This window comes from Pseudorca crassidens, chromosome 15 (genome assembly GCF_039906515.1).
Source record: "Pseudorca crassidens isolate mPseCra1 chromosome 15, mPseCra1.hap1, whole genome shotgun sequence".
NCBI lineage: Eukaryota > Metazoa > Chordata > Mammalia > Artiodactyla > Delphinidae > Pseudorca > Pseudorca crassidens.
In genome coordinates, this window is record NC_090310.1 from 87739062 (window position 1) to 87761302 (window position 22241).

Genomic DNA, 22241 nt, shown 5'->3' on the forward strand with positions numbered 1-22241 from the left:
CCATCTCAGGGCCTGTGTGCCCGCCATCCCTGCTGCCTGGGGCACTCCCACGGCCACTCAGCTTCCAACTTCCACTTGCTCCGAGCCCCCCCGCCCACCCGTGGCCCGCCGGCTTCATCACTGTAGAGTGTCCGGTGCCTGAAGTGAACCAGCAACTTGCCACCTCCTCACAATAAGCTGGAGGGCTGGGCCATCTGCACCCCGTGTACGGATGAGGCCCCGACGCATCGACTCCCAAGGTCAGAGCCCCAGAAGGCAGCAGGTGCTGGGTCCCCGGCTGTGCCACCCATGCTCTGCCCGCCATCACGCTTGCCCTGCGCCTGGGTCCTGTCACTGCAACGTGGACACCCCCTCCCCGCCAGGCCATGGGCACGTCTCCCCAAGTCTTGACCCCGCCCACCCCTGTGGGGTCCTGGGGACACGCACATCTGCGCCCTGGCAGGCGACCAGCAGCGGGTGGGCGGGGCTGAGCTGCTCCGTGGGGCAGGGCCGGGGTAAGCTGTTGCCGTGGCGACACAGGGCCTCAGGCCCAGCGGCGGAGGGGAAGCCGTCCAGGGGCAGGTGGGTGTAGAGGAGGCAGCTGGGGGGGGCGCACAGTCTGGTGAGCACGGGACAGGCGGCCTGAGCACAGCAAGGGTCAGGCCCGCCCCCTCCCCCACCGGCCGGCCCTCACTGGTCCCCGGAGCGCTGCGCGTCGGGCTGGAACGTGCAGGGCTCGGTCACCCGCAGCTGCAGGAGGGCCGCCTCGTAGTAGGCGCTGGGCAGCAGAGCCACGTAGTCCTGGGGAGCGGGGGGGAGGTTAGGTGCCGTGGCCCCCGCCCCACGCCCTGCCCCAGCCCGCTCAGCCCCACCTCACCAGGAGCACCCCCTCGGCCTCCACGAGCAGGGCCCAGGCACCGGGGTTCAGCACGAAGGGCTCCCCAAAGCCCCTCTGGGGCACGGTGACGAAGGCAGGCTCCGTGCTGGGCGGGAAGGCCACGGGCTGGCTCTGCTCTGCGCCTGGGGTGGGGACGGCAAGACTCCTGGGCACGGCATGGCCAGCGGGAAGGGCCTGGCCTCCCACCCACGTGCGGGGACGAGGCGGGGCGGGCTGGGGCGAGGCGTGTGTGGGGCTGGGCCCAGGGGTAGCCCCCCCGCACTCACAGTTGGCGCAGGTGGCAAACTTGCCCTGGTCGTGCACGGAGACCCGCCCGCTCACGCTCGAGGGCCCACGGTTGACGTAGCGGAAGACCAGTCGGAAGAGGTCAGGGGAGGCCACGCTCAGCCTTGCCACGATCCTGGGCTGCGGTGGGGAGGGGTGGGCGTGGAACGTCAGGGCTGTTCCTCCCTGGCCATTCCCGGCCCGGCCCTGCGACCTCAGGGGCCTGCCCGCCACTCGGCCAGCCACAGCGGGCGCTCAGCCAGGCCCCAGGATGGGGCAGCACCGCACCCACCTGGATGGGTGCCATCTGCGCGTAGCCCCTCCAGCTGAAGCTCTCAAACTCGAGCGGATTGAAGCCGAAGCGCACGGCGTGGCCCTCGGGCGTGGCCGCCTCCTCCAGCTCCAGGCGCAGCTGGTGCAGGTCGGGAAGGTAGTGGTCCTGCGCCGGCCTGGCCACGGCAGGGCCGGTCAGGGCAGCTGGCATCCGTTCTGGGCAGGGCAGGCACTGGCCCTGCCCGCTCACCAGGGCCCCCAGGGAGAAGCCCGGGGGACAAGCTGCCGCCCCAGCCCCCTGCCCGCCCGCCCAGCCGGGGCGGGGGCACCCACTTGCTGCAGGTGGGGCCCTGGGTGCTGGGGCGGCACAGGCAGGCGCCTGTCCTCGGCTCACAGCCCTGTCCTAGAGCTCCGCCAACGTCGCACTGGCAGCCTGCGGCGGGAGGGAGCAAGTCAATGTGGCCCGGGCCCCGTCGGCCCCCGCCTGCCCCCGCCAGCCCCCGCCCAGCCTCGGTGCTCCACCCACCCTCCGCCAAGAGCGGCTGGGCTGAGAGACCGCCTCACCTCCCCCAGGGGCTGCCTGCGTCCCTGGACAACAGAGGCTCTGAGTCCAGGGGCAAGGGCCCTGGGATCGGTCAGTGACGCCTGCCGCCAGGGGAAGGGTTGGAAGGGGGAAGCACCGAGGGGCGAAACCTGCCTCCTCGCTCCCACGCCCGGCACGGGTCTGGCCGGCATCTAGAAGCAGCTCGGCAGGTACCACGCCGTGCCCGGGCCCTGGCTGGGCCCCTGCCCCCTCTGCCCCTTCTGGGTCTCATCGTCCCCCAGGATGGGGTCCGAGGGCCGCGTAAGCGGCCGCTTACCACGGCAGCCGAAGTAGTCAGCCTGGTCCAGCCCGAAGAAGCCGTCCTTGCAGGCCGCGCAGGTGTGGCCGCATACATGGGGCTTGCAGAAGCACTGGCCGTTGCCCTGGGGGCCGAGGGAGAAGGTGGGACCAGGCAGGGGAGGGTCCCTACGCGCGGCTCCCACGGCCCCCAATACCTGGGTCCTCAGACTCACCGGCTGGCACTCAGCAACTCCACCCAGTGTGCCCCTGGGGTCACAGCTGCAGCCTGGGGAAGGGGCAGAGTGGGCCTGAGAGCAGAGCAGGGGGCAGGAGGCCCTGAACTCCATCCCCGCCCCAGCTCTGTGGAGCCAGCCCTCCCCCACCCCAGGGGTCTCCCCCAGCACTCCGACACCCACTCCGGGCAGACTCACGGGTGCAGCCCTCAGGGTTGCTAGGACTCAGCCCCCAGAACCCAGGTTTACAGCGATCGCAGCTCGGCCCCTCCACGTGAGCCCGGCACCTACAAGGGATGTGCACCTGGGAGAGGATGAGACTGAGGGTCAGAGTGGGCCCCTGCCCTCCTACCCGCAAACGCTCAGCCCTGGAGCCCTGTCCCATCTCTGGCACGACCCTGCAGTGAGGACAGAGGAGCGGCCAGGCGAACAAATGGGCTCTGAGGTTGTCATGGCAACCGAGCAGCTGAGGAAGTGATGGTCCCTCTGGAAGTGATGGCCTCGGCCCCAGAGGGCTGACCTGGGCTCACCTCAGGAAGATCATGATCGGCTGGGGCCAGGCCAGCAGGGTGGCAGGAGCCAGCTGTGGAGAGATGCCCAGGCCACCGTCATTACTCAGTCACTGACCCCGACGGCCAAGGGCTTCCCCAGGCCTGGCCAGGACCCGAGGCTCCATGGGAGCCAACACACACGCCTCCCACACATGTGAACAGGCAAGAAACCACGTGTGCCTACATGCCCTGGTCCCCATAGCCGTGAGGGCACGTGCCCTCCCCCACCACACAGCACGTGATCATGAACACGCAATGAGACACACACGACAGGCAAACACATGTGAAGTCATGTGAGCACAAAGCACGTGAACAAGCATGAACAGACACAGCACGTGACCACATGCAAGTAAACAGGCACGTCCAAGAACCATGTGGAGATACGCATGGACATTCACAGCACGTGAACGCACATGCACGACACACGGACACTCGTGAATGCAGCACGTGAGCCATATGAACACAGGCGAGCGCACACAGAGCACAGGGACGGTCACGGGAACATGCAGCACATGACACGCACAGCACCCAACACACACACACACACACACACACACACACACACACACACACACACGGCACCAGCCTCACCTTCGCAATAGGGGAAGTTGTAGGCACCGGGCACACACACGTCACAGCGCAGCCCCGTCACTCGGGGTCGGCAACTGCACTGCCCGCTGTGGGGGTCGCAGGCTGTGTGCAGGGAGCCTTCGGGGGAGCAGTGGCAGGCTGGGGGAGGGGGGAGGAGAGCGGGGTGTGAGTACGCGGTGGGCACACGCCCTCCCCCGCCCCCCTCCCACCAGGGCACTCACGGGCACAGTCGGGGAAGCCGTGGAAGCCTGGGCTGCACTCCTGGCAGGTGGCACCCGCGTAGCTGGGGTGGCAGCGGCACACCCCGCCTGCCCCACACAGCTGGTCCAGGGCACCCCGGGGGTCGCAGGCGCAGGCTGCAGAGGACTCGGGGTCAGGCCCTGGGGACCTGCGGGTGGCCCTCCCACCCCGCCCAGGGCCCCCGAGGCCCTCTGCTCACCGTGGCACTCGGGGTAGCTGTGGTGGCCCGGGCGGCAGCGGTCACAGTGGGGGCCGTCAAACTCGGGTCGGCACGGGCAGCGGCCAGCGTCATCGCAGCCCTCGGGCAGGGTCCCTGTGGGGCTGCAGCCGCACACTGCGGGGCCGAGAGGCGCACGGGGCCCTGAGCCAGGCAGGCCGAGACCCCAGCCCCCCTCCCACCCTCCACTGGGGGCGCTGCACTCACGCTGGCAGAGGGGGAAGTGGAAGTAGCCAGGGGCACAGCGGTCGCACGCCGCCCCCTCGAATCCTGCCCGGCACGTGCACTGGCCCGAGTCGCGGTCACAGGTTCCGTCCACCACGCCGGGGCTGGAGCACTGGCAGGCTGCAGGGAGGAGGTGGTCACAGAGGGGCTGGGCTCCTGGGATCCACGAGGGGACGGAGACGGGGACGGAGCTGGACTCACGCTGGCAGCCCGGGCCGTAGAAGCCCGGGGCGCAGAGCTCACAGTGCGTGCCCTGGAAGTTGGGTTTGCACACGCAGCGCCCCACCCGTGGGTCCTTCCGGCAGGCGTTGCCCTGGGTCCCAGCGGCACTGCAGTCACAGTCTGTGGGGGGGTGGGGGGGAGGAGTCTCAGGGGCCCCGTGGACCCCAGCCGCCCCCCCCAAAAAAACCCCTCCCTTCTCCACAAAACTCCTTTCCTTACACTTGACACTGCACTCATGCAAAACAAAAAAGACTTTAAAAATCCCAACAAGGGGGCTTCCCTGGTGGCGCAGTGGTTGAGAGTCCGCCTGCTGATGCAGGGGACACGGGTTCGTGCCCTGGTCCGGGAGGATCCCACGTGCCGCGGAGCGGCTGGGCCCGTGAGCCATGGCCGCTGGGCCTGCGCGTCCGGAGCCTGTGCTCCGCAACGGGAGAGGCCACAGCAGTGAGAGGCCCGCGTACCGCAAAAAAAATAAATAAATTAATTAATAAATCCCAACAAGGGAAAGCTGATATTTTGGGAAAACAGTGGCCTGAGGTGAAATCAGGACCACTACACATAATTAGTTGCGTATAATGTAGAAACCAAGTCAACTGCAGGCACTGACACAACCAGAGAAAATGCAAAAACAAAATCATAACAAAGTGAAAAGAAAATTCTACTCTTCATAAATAATTCTGGGGATTAGAAATACAAAAGAAAAAGTGTGCTAAATGTCTTAACTGATGCACAAAAAGGGGGTAATACTATTTAATTTTTGTTACTGACATGGAATAATGGTTCAGTATTTGTCAAAGCATAAGGGTAACCTCGGGCCAGACCAGAAGACAGAAACAGAACTCGCAAACCCTTGGAGAAGAAAACACAAACCAACAAAACACGTTTTGTTGGTCAATCCAGCAAAAGTCGGGAAAGGGAAAATTTAAGCAGGATGAGAGAAATACAACTGGGGCAGGTGTGACCCAAATTGACAGCAGCCACAGTCCCTCTGCTGAGCCACATCTCCTCTCACGAGATAAACCCAAAGGCATCGGCTGGACTCTTGAAGGAGAATCCAGTCATGTCCTTCTGAAAGAATGCACCTTGAACCAAGGATCTGGACAGGAAACAAAGAGCTTCCAGAAGGGAGAGTGGGTGGCACAGACACAGAGAAGGGGAGCATGGAGCGTGGTGAGCCGAAGGCACAAGCATTCGTGGAGACAAAGAGGGATGTTGTTTGTTGAGAAAAAGGACTTGCCTCAAGAGATGCAGCATACGCAAAGCTCGAAAAGCAGGATACATATGGTCCAGGGGTGCTGAAAACTAAAACTATTGTAGTTGGAGGAGAATTTGGCAAAACCATTGTCATAGAGAGAAAAACTGAATATACTGTTCCCAGAATGTGACAAAAATAAACAGCAGAGTGGATTTGGACTTGCCTGGTGGTGCAGTGGTTAAGAAACCACCTGCCAGTGCAGGGGACATGGGTTCAATCCCTGGTCTGGGAAGATCCCACATGCCGCGGAGCAACTAAGCCCGTGCGCCACAACTACTGAGCCTGCAGCCCTAGAGCCCAAGTGCTGAAACTACTGAGCCTGCGTGCTGCAACCACTGAAACCCGTGTGCCTAGGGCCTGTGCTCTGCAACGAGAAGCCACTGCAGTGAGAGAGAAGCCCACGCACCACAACGAAGAGAAGCCCACACGCCGCAACTAGAGAAAGCCCACGCACAGCAATGAAGACCCAACGTGGCCAAAAATACATAAAATTAAAAAAATAATAATTAAAAATAAATAAATAAAATCTGACCATGATGCAGTAAAATTAGGACTGAACCATCAAAATAAGGATGGAATGGAAACCTAACCACCTGAAATGACAAACGCTGTTCTAAACAACTCGGATCAAAAGGAAAATGAAAACTGAAATGATACACTGCTTAGAAAGGAACAGCTGTGAGAACCCAGCATATCAACCCTATGGGACAGCTAGCCAAAGCTACCCTCTGAAGCAAATTTATAGCTTTAACCCAGGGTTTCTCAACCTTGGCACCAGTAACATTCTGGCCTGGATAACTCTTTATCGTGCTGATGGGGGCTGTTGTGTGCACTGTAGGATACTTAGCACGATCCCTGGCCCTCACCCACTAGGTGACAGTGGCACCCCCCCAGTTATAACAACCAAAGAAGTCTCCAGACATTTTCCTGCAGAATAAAATCACCCGATTGAGAGAAAATGCTTTAAACCTTTTGTAGATAATCAAGAGAGACTAAAAATAACAATTCAAGAAGCTATAAAAATAATATATAAAAAATGTACAGAAAGACAAATACTGTATGATCTCACTTATATGTAGAATCTTAACCCCCGCACCCCCCCCCAAAAACCCCCCCCCCACACACAGTCGAGTTCATGGATACAGAAAACAGATTGGCAGTTGCCAGAGGTGGGGACTGGGGGTTGGGTGAAATGGGTGAAGGGTGTCATAAGGTGCAAACTTCCAGGTATAGAATAAACAAGTCATGGTGATGTAACGCACAGCATGGCGGCAGGAGTTAATAATACTCTGCTGCATAATTGAAAGTTGCTAAGAGATTAGATCTTCAAAGTACTCATCATGAGAAAAAAATGGTAATTATGTGTGGTGACAGACGTTAGCTAGACTTTCTGTGGTGATCATTTCACAATATATAAAAATACAAAATCGTGGTGTTATATACCTGAAACTAATATAATAATGTATGCCAGTTATACTGCAATGAAAAAAAGAAAGATGGTTTTAGTTCAGAATTTTCTACACTAGGACTTCCCTGATGGCACAGTGGTTAAGAATCCACCTGCCAATGCAGGGGACACAGGTTGAAGCCCTGGTCCTGGAAGAACCCACGTGCTGCGGAGCGACTAAGCCCGTGCACCACAACTACTGAGGCTGTGCCCCCGAGCCCGCGAGCCACATCTACTGAGCCCGCTTACCTAGGGCCAGTGCTCTGCAACAAGAGAAGCCACCACAATGAGAAGCCCGCACACCACAATGCAGAGGAGCCCCCGCTCGCCGCAACTAGAGAAAGCCCGCGCACAGCAACAAAGACCTAACGCAGCCAAAAGATAATTTTTTTAAAAATCTTAAAAAAAATTTTTTTTTTCCGTATTAGGAAATAAAATCTCTCTCCCAAACTAAACAGAGAAAAACTCCAGCAGATGAGTAAGCTGCACTTTGAGAACACCAATAAACTCAACAAACTTCTGCTGGGTGTAATAAAGGTAGGAAAAAAAAGAAAAAGAGAAAATAAACATAGACAAAAGGAATGAAAGGAAATTTAAAAATCATGTACAGAATGTCGTGCATAACTTTATGCCAATACCTTTAAACATCCAAATGACAAACAATTTGCTAACAAAATATAAATAATCAAAACTGACTGGGCTTCCCTGGTGGCGCAGTGGTTGAGAGTCCGCCTGCCAATGTAGGAGACACGGGTTCGAGCCCTGGTCTGGGAAGATCCCACATGCCGCGGAGCAACTAGGCCCGTGTGCCACAACTACTGAGCCTGCGCGTCTGGAGCCTGTGCCCCGCAACGAGAGGCCGCGACAGTGAGAGGCCCGCGCACCGCGATGAAGAGTGGCCCCCGCTTGCCACAACTAGAGAAAGCCCTCGCACAGAAACGAAGACCCAACGCAGCCCTAAATAAATAAATAAAAATTTTAAAACTGACTTACAATGAGATACAAAATAAACACACATGATAAAAGAAAAGAAAACCATCATCTAAGCTCTCCATGGGAAAACAGGTGTCAGGACCAAATGGTTTTTTAAGTAACTTCTAACAAGCTTTTAAGAAATTGATAATTCCTGTGATTTTTTCAAAAAATAAATTTATTTATTTGTTTATTTTTGGTTGCACTGCATCTTCGTTGCTGCACGTGGGCTTTCTCTAGTTGTGGTGAGTGGAGGCTACTCTTTGCTGTGGTGCATGGGCTTCTCATTGTGGTAGCTTCCCTTGTTGCAGAGCACGGGCTCTAGGCACACGGGCTCAGTAGTTGTGGCTCGCGGGCTCTAGAGCGCAGACTCAGTAGTTGTGGTGCACAGGCTCAGTTGCTCCGCGGCATGTGGGATCTTCCCGGACCGGGGCTCGAACCCGTGTCCCTGCATTGGCAGGCGGATTCTCAACCACTGCGCCACCAGGGAAGCCTGACAATTCCCGTGATTTTTAATCTGCTCTGGAGCATAACAAAGTATGGATTGTTTTTCAAGTATTCTACAAGATGAATTACAAAACCAAAACAAGATGGTACCAAAAAAACAACAAGGCTTTCACCCAGCCTCACTCACGAATATAGACACAAAACGTTTATGTTCAATGCTGGGTCCACAGTAGGAAGGATATTAGCAGAATTCATCCTACGGTTCACAGATTAAAAGTGAAATGCTGCACCAGCACAATTACTGAGTGCGCACCAAGGGCCAGTGGAGAAAGGAGGGATTTTCAAGTTTATACCAGGGACTGGCGAACTTCAGTCCAAGGTGCCTGTGCCTGGTTTATAAAGTTTTATTGGAACACAGCCATGCCCATTCACTTGCACATGGTCCATGGCCACTTCCAAGCTGCAACATACAACAGCAAAGCTGAAGCTTTGTAACAGGGAACACACGGCGCTCTAAGTCTAAAACATTTACTGTCCGGCCCTTTTCAGAAAAAACCTGCTGACCCCTGCTTTACCCCATGATGAAAAACTAAACATTTAAACGTCAAAAAGAAAACCGCCAAAGAACCAAGAGATATGCAAATAGTTGGGTTTAGGGACCTCCATTGAGATATGACCGAGTCGGACACCAGGAAGAACCAGGTCAACAGATTCAGTGAAAAAAATAACAGGAAGGGCAAATTACCCACTGGGAGGAAAGCACGTGACGCATGAGGAACAGATAATATAGTTAATACAGAAAGAGCTCCTAGCAGCAAACCAGTGAGAAGAAAACTGAGCCACAACCTCGGATGGGAAATTCACAAGTGAAAGCAACAGGAGTCACGAAACGCAAGAGAAGATTCAACCTTGGACCTCCCTGGCGGTCCAGTGGTTAAGACTGTGCTTCCACTGCAGGGGGCGCGGGTTTGGTCCCTGGTCGAGGAAGTTCTCTACATGCCGTGTGGTGCGGCCGAAAAAAATATATATATAAATAAACAAACAAAATGTATTTGTAAGTAAATACTTACATGTTAAAAAAAAAAAGAGAAAGATTCAACCTTGCAAACGAGGCAAAGAAACGCAGCCAAAACCAAGGAAATACCAAATGCCATCTGATCTAAGACACAACCAATTACAGGACGCACCACGATTTTGTACTGCTGTGAAAGGAAGACGCCGGCCAATTAGACATCAGTAAGCCGTCAACTGAAAGGCGCATCCCAATTCCAGGAAAACCGAAAAGTGGGGAAGTGAACCAATGAGAAGATTTCTGCGATAATGAGTGTTGCCGGGTAGCGACAGCAACGCCCAACACACATGACGCGGCTGTTGCCATTCCACCTGGTAGACGATTTTATGTCAGGAGAGCGGTTTGGCAACCTGTGGCCAAGAAGGTCCCTGAACATGCACGTCTAGTGACCCAGAGCCTTCTTCCAGGAAAGCGTGCTACAGAAGTAGTTAAGAATTCATGGAAAGCTTTAGTCGCAAGGAGGCTTAGTGTAGTGTTATTTTTATAAAATCTGGAAAGAACCTAAATTTCCAAGAATTGAGAGCAGGTTAAGCAAGAGCCACATCTGTCTGCACAACGTGGGACACGAAAGGATGTGTTTACAGGATGGCGTGGGCGGGAGACGCGATTACACAACAGCGCGCACGGCGCACACGGGTGTTTATAAACACAGTGCGCACGCAGAGGGAGGAGGGCTTGTTTGCAGGAGATGCGATTCTGCATACCTCTCCTCTCTAGCATTCCGCCCACCTATATTTTTCACGGTTTTCTAGCACAAATACGTAATATTTGCATGAAATGAAGAGCCGCAGAGACATGGTGAACAGAACGGAAATACCTGCTCTCCGAGGGCCTGGGTGTGGCCCCTCCTGCCCCACGGCTCCGGTGGGGCCCAGGGCAGGATGGAGACCTCGGGGGACACTTACGCACAATCTGTCCGGCCGGCAGCACCTGCTCCCCCGTGTCATTGTGAGAGAAGGACGGCACCGCTGAGGAAGGAGACAGCAAGTGTCAGCCAGGCTGGCTCAGTGCCCGGCCACCCGTGTCTCTCGGCATCACTGGAGATACAGGCAGGACGAAAGAGTCCCCCCTGGGGTCCCCCGCCCGGCTCCAAGCCCAGCAGGCGGGGATGCTCAGGGGCTCAGGGCCTGCCCCCGCCCCCAGGCCGCGCCCTCACGGTGGCAGCGCGGGAAGCCGCTGAAGCCTTCGGCACACGCATCGCATCGCGCCCCCGTGAAGTTCGGCCGGCAGTAGCAGCGGCCCGTCAGGTCCTCGCACGTCCCGTCCGTGAAGTCCGACTCGCAGTCACAGCCTGGGCGGGGGGCGGGAAGTCAGGGGAACCCAAGTCCAGGGCTTGCAGGCCCCGCGAAGGGGCAGCGTCTGCCTCCCCAGCCTGGGAGGTGGGACGAGAGCCGCGAAGGCCCCCAGGACACCCCGACCTGGGCAGACCCTGCTCCTGGACACCCCTTGGAATGCCCCCGCCCAGGCCACCCCACCCGGGCCGCCCCCACTCACGGCGGCAGGCATGGGGTGAGTCGAGCGGGTGGTCTGGGGAGCGGTAGAAGCCGGGCAGGCACTGCTCACAGTTGATGCCGGTGGTGTGATGCTGTGGAGGGGCGGGGCCGCTGAGTCCAGGGGCAGCCCCGCCCCCACGAGAGCCTGCCCGCATCCTCAGCCCCACGCCTGACCTCACACGGACCCCGCCCACCTGGCAATCGATGCACACGCCCCCGCCCCGGTAGACGCGGTCCTGGTTCTGGCTGGCGTTGCTCCGGTCCACCTCAGGGTCGTAGTAGCAGTCGTGGGCGTGGCCATGGCAGTTGCAGGCTGGAGAGTGGGGGCTCAGCTGTCAGCACGCCTCCGTGACCCCGCCCGACTGGGACCCCTGGGGCACGTCCCGCAAGCCACGGGTGACCCCAAACGTGGCCTGGCTCAGGGGACAGAACGTGCCACGCTGCCCGTGTGCCAACAGCACGCGTGTGGGCGTGTTTAAGCGTGTGTGAACACGCGTGAGCCGTGTACGTATTGTTAGCACATGTGCACACAAACACACGTGTGCACAAGCACATGCGTGTATACCTGAGTATCTAGAGTGTACGTGTGTGAACGTGTGTGTGTGCGTGTGAGTGTACCGTGTGGGCGTCAGCACATGCAAGAGCCTGTGTGAACGTGTGTGCACACCATGTGCACGTGAGCGCACGTGAGAGCACCGCGCTGGCGTGTGAGCACGTGCGGGGGCACTCACACTGGCACTCGTTGGCGCTGTCCGTGGTTGCCGGCTTCCATGGCTGCTGGTTGAAGCCGGGGCAGCAGCGGTCACAGGAGCTCCCACACGTGTTGTGCTGGCAAGCACACTGCAGCCTGTGGGGGGCACGCGGGCACAGAAAGCGCTCAGATCCGCCACGGGCCCCCAGGGACACGAGAAAGGCGGGGCTGTGCAGGGCCTTCACGGAGGGTGGGAGCTGGGGCAGGGTGCTAAGTGGTCAGCGCGGGTGGCCCCTGTCCACAGGTCAGCCTGGAGCCCTGGGCCCTTCAGGATTTAGTTCCACCACAGCCAGGACCCGAGGCCAAGTCTGCGGCTCTCCTGGGCCAGCTCTGAGACCCAGGTCTCGCTCAGCAGGCAGCCCTGGACTCAGCCAGACGCCCCCATGTATCCAGGGCACCTCCCCAGGAGCAAGTGGCCAAGAACGGCTTCCTCTTCCATCCGGGGGTGGACACCAGTCAGAGAGCTGGAATCCTGCCTGCTGTCCTGGAGAGCAGCTCCTGTTGGCTCAGTGGGCAGGTGGACAGCTGGCCGCAGCTGAGGACCGAGGTTGCAGCCACCCACTGCACAGAACCCCATCTCCAGCACACACCTCCTCAGCTCAGCCAGGTGGAGAGCAGGAATCACAGCCCCATCCCTGGGCCGTTTGCCCCTCGGTCCTGGGTCAGCACCACAGCTGTGGTGCTGTGCAGGTCCTGAGCAGCCCCCAGGAGCCAGTCCAAGAAGAAGAGACCCAGAGCTCCAAATCATGCTCTAGCCCCTCCCCCATGAGGGGCCGCAGGGCCCTGGGACTCAGCCCCACCGCTCCTTGGTGTTCAGGAAGGAAGCAGGAATAACCTGCCACAGAGAGGTCATCACAGGAAGGGCCAAGGATCTGTGACGAAGAACCTGTGGCCGGGGTTTGGTTTTTCAAGAATCTACGTAGTCAGGGCACCCCTAAACCAAGAAATGAACACAAAAAGTAGGGTGTCTGTCAAAAGCCCTTGAAACACCACGCTGGAGGGATTCTTCCCAATCCAGGGCACACCCCATCACACGGATGAAGCCCCGCTGAAGAACCTGCAGAGAAACAACCCAACAGGGTCACCCGACGCAACCAACAGCAGGGCTGCACCCCGGAGCTTCATTTAATGGAGCAATTGAGTAGAAACCATAAAAAGAGAGTGTTTAAAGATTATAACCAAAAGAACCTAAGACATAATAAAAACCACAATGCTATGAAAAAGAGGCAGATGTGACCAAAGAACCAATCAGAACTTCTATAAATGAAAAATAAAATGACTGAAATTAAAGACTCAAAGGATGGGCTACACAGCGGATCAGACACAGCTGAAGAGAGATTCAATGAACTGAAGAAGCCATCCAGAGAGCAGCTCAGGAGGCAGAGGCGGGAATACAAGTCCCGAGACCCAAGGAAACCACCCACATTCCCACCTGTATAACAGGAATTCCAGAAAGAGAAAAGAGGGAGCGAGGGGAGAGCTCAGAGTCCTAGAGGGCCAATGGCCGAAAACGGTCCTGAAATAACGAAGACACGTATCTTTAAATTCAAAAAGCACAACCCTTGAGCAACAGGAAATATGTCCACTACTCAACAATGCAGAGTAAGCCTGCAGAGCACTGAGGCACGATCACAGAAACACCTAGAAGAGGCATGAAACCCACAGAGGGACAACGGTGCGGATGACAGCAGACTCTCCCAACCACCGGAAGATGCCAAGAGACTGAAATGACATTTCCCAAGTGCTGAGAGACACGGCCAGCCATCAACCAGGAATCCTACAGCCAGCTAAACTATCACCCGAGAGTGAGGGCAGAACAGCCATCCAAGGACTAACAGACTCTCATGGAAAGTACTAAAGGAAAAGGAAACTGAGTCCCCAGGGATGCCCTGGCAGCCAAGGTGATGGACCCATTGCTGGGTGCAGATACCGTGCCTGGGGTTAGTGTTCTGGGACCCTGGGTCACCAGGGAGACAACTAGTTAAATCTGCATTTGGCGAGGTCAAGTACGCCTGCTGAAGAGGGAGGGCTACCACTGCAATCGACAGAACTAGAAAAGAAACGTAAGGGTGATCACCAATCGCCAGAGACTGAATGTTCGTGTCCGCCCGAAATTCACATGTGAAACCCAACCCTGAAAGCGGTGGTGTTTGGAAGCGGGGCCTTCGGGAGGTGATTAGGTCATGAGGGCAGAGCCCTCGCCAATGGGACTAGCATCCTTCTAAGAAGGCCCCTGAGAGCTCCCTCACCCCTTCCCCACTGTGAGGACACAGCCAGCTATGAACTAGGCAAGGGGGCCCTCAGCGGCCTCCAGAACCACAAGAAGTAAATCTCTGTTGTTTGCAAGTCGCGCAGCCTCTGGCACCTTGTTAGCCTGACTCAACTAAAACACCAATAGAGACAAAACATGTCACTTCCAAACCAAGGGATGGGGGAGAATGAACAGGGGCTCAGTACAGACTGGGCAGGTAGTCAGCCCTCAGAACGATGGCCAAGGCGACGGAGGTGGGAGAGAGCTTCCGGGGTGGGGGGGCGGAAGCAGAGGGACGGTGACAGGCCAGTGGGTGGGGCAGAGGCGGCAGGGCAGGCTGATACTGCAGGACACTGTGTGTGAGGGGTGTCAGCTTTTGTGGTTCTGGGGGAGGCGCCCCACCCAAGCCCCACCTGCAGGGTGAGCTGAGCTCCGTCAATGCCCAGGTGCAGGCGAGTCAGGGCGGATGCCGACGTCTTCCCAACAGGCAAGGGCAGGCCCACCTCTCCTCTGAGGCCAGTTTGGCCACCCAGCAGGCACCCTTCCCAACCATCACGAGTTCGCACTTGGCACTTAATTTCCCAGAGCAATCAGCTGCGCCCGAGCTCAGTGCTTGAAGCTGCGGGCAGGAACCCACGCCTGGGGCCCGTGCAGGGACTGCACAGGCCAGGCGGGTCCTGAGGGCCTGCCTGAGTCCTCTGGAGAGTGTGATCACACCTCTTCCACCTTCAGACCCATCAGCCACGCCTGGAGTGGTCTGGGGCTCACCTCTTGGTGCAGCTCTGACGGTGAGAGCGGGGGTGAGCTCCTGCCCTGTCTGGGCTTCATTCGCCTCCCCTATCAGTTGGGGTGTGGACACAGCAACACGACCCCAGCAGAAGTGGGAGCTGCGTGATCTTGAGGCGAGGGAAGCAGCAGGAGAAGCTCGCCCGCTCCCTGCTGGAGGTGCCCCTCGGGGGCGGGGGCTGGGGAGCCTGGTCACGGGCTCCCCATCGCAGGCTCTGCTTCCTCTCCCAGCACCTCCTGTCCAGCCCTGGACCTGCTTTAAGACCCCCAGCGCACTCAGCCCCACCGGGACCTCTGCGCCGGGCACAGGCCTGCCCAGAACAGGTGCTCCTGGGGCAGCATGTGTGAGCGCCACACACAGCTGCTGACAGATGGGAGCAAAGAAGGAAAGGAGGAGGGAGGGAGGGAGGGAGGAAGGAAGGAAAGCGAGGAGGGAAAAAGGAGGGAGGCAGGAACGAGCAGATGAACAAACCCGGCCACGAGGCTGCGAGCCAGGAGGAGAGCTGGCTGAGCGCCAGGCTCCAGCTGATAACTGAGCTGAGTGCTCACTGCTGAATGTAGGGCGGCTGGAGCCACTTAGGCACGTAGCATCTAGTGGCAGCTTGTTAAAGATGCAGGTTCGTGGGCCCTGCCTTACTGGCTGACTCTGGGTGGGGCTCAGAGCCCCACTCTGGGTGGGGTCCTCCTCAGATGGGGGTCTCTGGGCTACTCCCTGTCCTGAGCCTTGGCCCCTGCCGGCGATGGGGTGTGATCACGGCTGGGGGCAGCAGGGAGTGTTATCGTTTGTGTTCTCAAGGAAGGCGGGGGAGCTTCCCCTACCCCAGAGAAGAGAACCATGCAGCCTCAGGCGGATTACCTCTCACTGACTCCCCTCCACAGGGCAGGGGGCTTCTGCTGGGGGCAGCTGGGGTGGAGGGGCAGCTGGCTTGCAGGTCCAGGCAAGACTCCGCGTCTGCCGGCAGCAGGGCAAACAGGCCCAAGCCAGGCTCCAGGCACCGCCCTTCCACCTCACAGTGCACACGGGGAAACTGAGGCCGAGCAGTGAGGGGCCAGCGCAGGTCACAAGGGCGGGGGACATGGTGGGCAATGGAACCAGGCCTCCTCTCCTTCAGGCTGGGCAGGGAGCTACAGGTCTCACCTGAAGGGGTCTGTGGGATCTTTAGCGTCGCAGACATCCGCGTGCCCGTGGCAGACACAGCGGCCGCCGATGCTGATGTCCTTGATGCTGTAATAGTACTGCGCCCGCCCGGGGAAGTCAGCGGCCGCCCACACCTGCCCCCAGATCCCAACCCCGCGCCCACGCGGCCCCGCCCACACCAGCCCCGCGCCCACGCGGCCCCGCCCACACCAGCCCCCAAAGCCCCGCCTGCCTGCTCACCCTGCGGGTGACTGTGGGGTCCCGCAGTGCCTTGCCCATGAGGTGGCCCAGCAGCGTGTTGGTGCGCAGGAAGCGCAGGCGGATGTTGGTGGCTTTGGTGAAATCACGCAGCAGCGGTGAGTAGGAGAAGTTCATGGCCCCTGGGCGCCCGTTCACCAGGGACACCACGATCTGCGGAGGGGCGCGGGTCAGGCGTGGGCGTGGCTCCGGCAGGGACCGCCCGGCCACACCCCCCTCCCGCGCCGCCCCGCCCACCTCGCCATTCTCCAGGGGCACGATCCGCGAATACTCGGTGCTGCAGATGACGTCGTCGTCCCCGGAGATGCGCTCCAGTGTCCGTGGCCCGAACCGCTCCAGGCAGTCCCTCTTGGAGGCTGCGGAGCGTGAGGGCACAGGGCTCCAGGGAAGCCCTCGGAGGAGGCCCGACGGCAGCGCCCTGCTGCCCTGCGTGCCCGGACTTCCCTGGAGCCTCATGGCCTCAACCGGGAGGCAGCATCCACCACGAGGCGGGAACGCCGCCCACCCTCGAGACCTCGAGGTCTGCAGACTGTGGCACTTGGGAGGCCAGGGGAGCTCCTTAGGAGGGCAAGGCCAGGGCTCAGGCTGCCCCCGCCCCGAGCCCGGATTGCCTTGCCCGTCCCTCTCTCTGCAGAGAACAAGTGTGTCCCCTGGGTGGCCCTTGCCATCCCCATCCTTGGGGGACCATTTCTGACTGTCCTTTATAGGACTGACCGCCCCGCACTCACTCTCGGGCCTTGGAGTTTGGGGGGACACGTGTCTCAGGCCCGCCCAATCGAAGCAGACCCGTCGACATGACTGGTCAGGGTGGCACATGGAACGGCCGGCCAGTGAGCAGGGCTGCAGGGCTCCCGTGCTCTCCTGACCGGGCAGCTAAGCTGGCCGCCTCTGTCACCTCAGGAGCTGCCGGAGCATAAGGCCAGTCCAGAGCGAACCCGGAGATGGCATGAGAGACTCCTGATACCGAGGGCCCCTGGACCCGGCCATGCCCGTTTCAGGGACACAAGCCACCGAACCCCCACCAGCCTTCGGGACATGCACCCGACAGCCCTGACCCATGCAGAAGCCGGCGTGAGGGCAGGCCTGCTGTCCGGAGACCCTGAGAGAGCGTGCGGCCCACCCCAGGGGACACCCCTGGCCCCGGGAGACTCACAGGCGAAATACTGCCATGGCTGGTAGGTGTGGCCGAAGTCCGTGGACCGTTCCAGCACCCAGAGGTCTGGCCGAGGTGAGTTGGCAAACTTGATGAGCACGTAGGCCACGTGGAAAACCTGCGGGGCAGTAAGTGTACGGACGCCCCTGAGATCCCTTCCATGCCACCTGAGCCCTCCATACCTGGAGGGCCAGCCCCACGCCATGAGGTGGGGCTCACAGTGGACATCTGTGTGTTTGCCCTCAAGGGCCAGGCACACCCAGGTGAGAGGGCCGGCTGGCTCAGGGAACAGCCCCTCGCTCACTGGCCGGCCCCTGGCCACTGAGGCCTGCACCAGGACACAGAGGTGACCGGTGGAACCCAGCATTTCCGGAGGGCTCCCCTCTTGGGCCTGGGGTGCCTTAGGGCCCAGCCCCACCCCAGGAGCTTGGAGAGCCCTGCTGTGAGGCTGCACACAGGTCTGACAGGGGCTGGAGTCAGACGGGGCACACGCGGGCAGCCTGTCTCCTGGGCCTGGGCAGTGGGGCTGGGCAAGGCCGAGGCAGGAGCTCATCCCACTGTCCCCAGAGCTCTGGTGGCCGGCCTGGGATGATGGCCAGACAGTGTCCCAAGCTCCCAGGAGCCTGTCCTCCTCGCACAGCAGGCCGGTGAAACCCTGTCCTGGGATGGGGGCCCCCGTCACGGCCTCACCCTGGTCATCGCCCCCATCATCTTCAGAGCCAACTGAGGACCCGGCCATTTCACCCGCTGACCGGCCTGCAGGGGCAGCCAGCACGGAGCAACCAGGGCCCAGCCTCTGCCTGCCGCTGTCAGGAGCCCCCAGTGGGGAGACAGATGAAAACGGGCCCTCCCAAAGCTGGCGCGGGGAAACCCTGCCAACCCAGCCCTGGCCCGTCGGGGGAGCACCTGGCCAGGGAGCAGGGAGGCTGCTCTTCCAGAGGCGTCCAGAACCCCCCAGGGCCCACCTGCTGCTCTCTCCCTGGGTCTCGGCCTGACCTCACTCCCAGGGAGGGGCCCATCCCTCGTCTCTCTTCTCCTCCTGGCCAGAGGTCAGCATCCCTGGATGTCCCTGTGCCCTGTGCCCCTGGGGGCTTGGCGGGGCCCCTCCTTGGCTAACTGCCCCCTGGCCCTGCAGCCTGGCAGGTCTTAGCCTTGGGGACTCCAGCCCCACCTGGCACAGGCCCGAGGAAAGGGCTCTGGGGCCACTGAGAACAGCCCATGGGCTCAGGCAGAAGCACCTGCCCTGCCTGTGGCCTCGATGATGAGCCACTGAGACCCCCGAGAGGGTGGGCACGTGAGCAGAGCGCACATCGGCTGTGCACCCCCACACACACCTCTGGGGGTAGCGCCCTGGTGCCCACCCAGCCTCAGCTTGCCCTGCGTGGCGACCACGGGGTAGGGATTGTGGTTTCCAGACCTCAACAGCTCTGAGGGCCAGGGAGCCCCTCCCCCATCCCAAAGCCAAAGACGAGACCATCGTCCAGGCTGGTCTCTGTGCGTGAAGTCTGGGCTCCAAGGAAAGCCGGGCAGGGCCAGTGGGAGACCTGGGCACCCACCCTGCACACGGGGAGAGTGGGGGCCCCAGATGAGGGGCAGAGACACAGCTAGTGAGCACGCCATACGTGGACGGCGCCTGTGCCCCCGCTGGAGACCCCCGGCCCACACCCCCATGCCAGACCTGCTCACAGGGGCACCCTGAGGTGGGCTCTGAACTGCCCACTAGCCTTGAGGGCAACGTCACGCCTCCGGCCGCCCGCCGTCCCCTCAACGGGTCCCTGCCCAGCCCAGAGGAGCAGGTTCCCTTCTGGTGTCCACTGCTCTGGACTTCTGCCCCAGACCAGCTGGTCTTCGGTCAGCCAGCCAGGCCCTGAGCCTACGGCCACATGGGGGCAGAGCGGGGAAGCCCTCCAGGGCCGCCCAAGGCGCACAGTCACCCCCTACCCCGGGTCAGCCTGAAGCCGCTGTGACGACCCCCTCGAAGGACAGTGGAGGGAGCATGGACACCTCATGGCCCCATCCCTCAGGAGGCCAGCCTGCTAAGAATCCAGGCGTGGCAGGGTGGGGCGGGGGGGCGGGGGGGGGGGGGGCAGGGGGCATGAGGTCCTGGGACCCTGAGACACGCCCATTCTGAGTCCTGCCCTTCCCGGAAGGCCTGGAGTTTACAGGGAGGGGCCCAAGTCAGGCCAAGAATGGCCTTTCCCTGGGTGCTGGGGGGGAATGAGGGCCTATTCACCCACTGCCAGGCCTTGAGATCATCTTCCACTTTGCCCTGCCCAGTCAGGGGAGGGGCTCAAGCCTCGGGGGGGATGGACCCTACACCCGGCAGGCAACTTGGCCAACTCTCAGGCATTCCAGGGAGCCCTGGGGATCTCAGATGGCCCCTGTGCCAGGAGGGGTCTTCATGAGAAAGGGGGGCATGGCGGCGTGGGGGGCCTGGGTGTGCAGTGGGCGTGGACACAGGCTGCTCTGGGGGCGGCAGCATGGCCCGCACTGAAGGCCCCCAAGGCGATTAAAGCCTCCCGCCGAGCCCCCTGGGGCCCACCCCCGCCTTTCCCTGAGCGAGGCCACCAGGCTGCACCCTCCGCTGGCCAGCTCTGTCCCTCCCCCAGGTCTACGGGCCGGTCGCATTTTTCCCAGCTGAGAGCACTTGCACAAATATTGACTCGGAGATGCTAATCGGGCAGGACACAGGCAGTATGGAAACTTCTGCCCCCAGGCCCGCACGCTGGGTGCGCTCCAAGGAAGACCCTTGCCTTCTGTCCATCTGTCCACCTGGTCATCTGGCTGGCACACAGGGGCCCCGGCCCAGGCTGGAGCAACGGGAAGGCATGCGCTCAGCTCTCCCCACCTGTCCGCAACCTGGTCCTGGTTCCCAGGGCCGCACAGCCGCCCTGGGCATGACCCGGGAGCGAGAGCGGACCCCCGGCCTCCCTGGACACGGCCCTCCCCACGCCGCCCCTGCCCGCTCGGCTCCACTCGGTGCCAACGCCGGCTGACCCCTCCCGCTGCTACAGAATTCTGTGCAAAAGGAAAAAAAGTCTTTTAAAGCAAAAGCCAAACAAAAGCCTCCGGAGTTATTTTTAAATATCAGGCTCTTCTGGGGCAGGCACGTCTCCAGGACAGCAGCCGGACCCGCCTCTCGGCCACGGCTCCCCTGATGGCCCCCACACGCAGCCTGACCTCGGAGGGCCAGGGCTCGCCAGGAGGGGATCCGCCCCATGACCGCCGCCTGGCGGGGGGGTGGCAGGGGGCTGCAGAGCCCTGTGGCGAGAGCTGGGGGCCCTGGGTGGGTCCCAGGCCTCAGCGGCTAGATGGCCCTGGGTGGGCGTGGGGCAGTGGGACAAGCACAGAGGAAGTCAGAGACCAGGGCTCAGGGTTCAGGCCCTTTCAAAATGCCGTGAAGCCTCTGAAAGTCTTGAAAGGGAGGAGGCCCGCAGAAGCTGGCAGCCACCTGGCAGGGATGCCGCAGAGGCGCCACCCAGAGCCACTCCGCACACGCTGGTGCCCAGGGGCAGAGGTGGAAGGAGGGGAGCGAACACGGGCGGGGCTGGAGTCAGGAAATACAGGGAGGGCTAGAGAGGAAACGAGTGCTGCAGACCCCGTGCGGGTCCCTGTAGCCCCAGGGATGGCGGTGCAGGAGGTGACAGCTGGTCGGCAGCCTCCCGGGCGCAGACACCCACGTCCCAGGGATTGGGCTGGGGCTGGAGCCCCTGGGAGCACAAGGTCATCAGGGCCAGCGCACGCCCCCTCTGCCTTGGCCCATCTTGGGGCTGGGGAGCCCTAGGCCAGGCCCTGTGCCCCTGTCTGGGGCAGGAGGGGCCCAGCCCCCAGCCGCTGGGCCAGGCGGCATGAATCACCCGGCAGCCTGTGACTCAGCCCCGGCCCTGCAGGAAGCCGGGCCCCGTGCCGATTCCCGGGGACGGGCCAGGGTCCCAGGCCGTGGCTGGGCGGCGGCAGGAAGCCCCTCCTAGACGAGGCGTCCGGGCCGGCTCCCCACCCTCCTGGACCCCCCACCCCAGACTGCTGGGCCGGCCCTCGGGGCCCTGTGTGCTGAATCCAGTTGACCCGGCGCACCCAGGTTTGCCCTCTCTGCAGAGACCCCACCTGGAAGCCTCGATAAAGAGGAACGCCGCGGCAGGGGGGCCAGCCGGGCAGGCGTGTCTACTCGGGCCCCCAACTGGGTAAATAAGAATGGCCACCCACACAACGGGAGCCTGAAATCAGGCCACATGTGGATGCAACTCCCGGAGTGGAAGAGCCACTGCTGGAAAGAAAAATAAAACGTTGAAATGTAGAGAGGGCAGGCACAGGCCCCAGGGACCCTGACTGCGGGGCTGGGAGCCCAACACACTGGTGTGTGGAGCAGAGCAGGGGGACTTTCAAGGGCTGGGTGGGGGTGGAAGGGCTCCGACGGCTCTGTAGCTCACCAGCTAGAGTGAAGGGCAAATGCCCATGTGGCCCAGCACCTCAACGGAGCTGGGCCTGGGGGGATTCAGAGACACACACCCCCACCGACCACCCAGGGGCTGTCTTGGGCCCCCTGCCTTGACGGGGCGTTTTTAGGCCCTGCCCCCACCCCATCCTCCCTACAGCCTGGCCCAGGTCAGGCCAGATGGGCAGTCCCAGGCCACAGGAAGTGGACTTTATCCCACGGGGACCCCGACGCACAAACAGTTTAGTCTCAGGTGTGAGCTGTATGGCC

At 60.7% G+C, this 22241-nt stretch overlaps 1 protein-coding gene across 2 annotated transcripts in view; it reads right to left on the reverse strand.

Annotated features, from left to right (window-relative positions):
- LAMA5 (laminin subunit alpha 5) overlaps positions 1 to 22241 on the reverse strand; it is a 52463-nt gene that overhangs the window by 20613 nt on the left and 9609 nt on the right. For both annotated transcript variants that reach the window (XM_067708653.1, XM_067708652.1), the window contains exons 3-26: positions 17540 to 17657; positions 16624 to 16742; positions 16369 to 16539; positions 16129 to 16226; positions 11934 to 12049; positions 11397 to 11515; positions 11204 to 11294; positions 10866 to 11000; positions 10615 to 10677; positions 4496 to 4636; positions 4277 to 4414; positions 4052 to 4186; positions 3834 to 3968; positions 3613 to 3750; positions 3001 to 3053; positions 2669 to 2774; positions 2471 to 2523; positions 2275 to 2380; positions 1748 to 1847; positions 1434 to 1590; positions 1144 to 1282; positions 857 to 999; positions 674 to 780; positions 427 to 580 (exon numbers count right to left, since the gene is read on the reverse strand). In XM_067708653.1, the coding sequence (XP_067564754.1) occupies positions 427 to 580; positions 674 to 780; positions 857 to 999; positions 1144 to 1282; positions 1434 to 1590; positions 1748 to 1847; positions 2275 to 2380; positions 2471 to 2523; positions 2669 to 2774; positions 3001 to 3053; positions 3613 to 3750; positions 3834 to 3968; positions 4052 to 4186; positions 4277 to 4414; positions 4496 to 4636; positions 10615 to 10677; positions 10866 to 11000; positions 11204 to 11294; positions 11397 to 11515; positions 11934 to 12049; positions 16129 to 16226; positions 16369 to 16539; positions 16624 to 16742; positions 17540 to 17657 (2835 nt within the window). The remainder of the gene's footprint in view (positions 1 to 426; positions 581 to 673; positions 781 to 856; positions 1000 to 1143; positions 1283 to 1433; positions 1591 to 1747; positions 1848 to 2274; positions 2381 to 2470; positions 2524 to 2668; positions 2775 to 3000; positions 3054 to 3612; positions 3751 to 3833; positions 3969 to 4051; positions 4187 to 4276; positions 4415 to 4495; positions 4637 to 10614; positions 10678 to 10865; positions 11001 to 11203; positions 11295 to 11396; positions 11516 to 11933; positions 12050 to 16128; positions 16227 to 16368; positions 16540 to 16623; positions 16743 to 17539; positions 17658 to 22241) is intronic.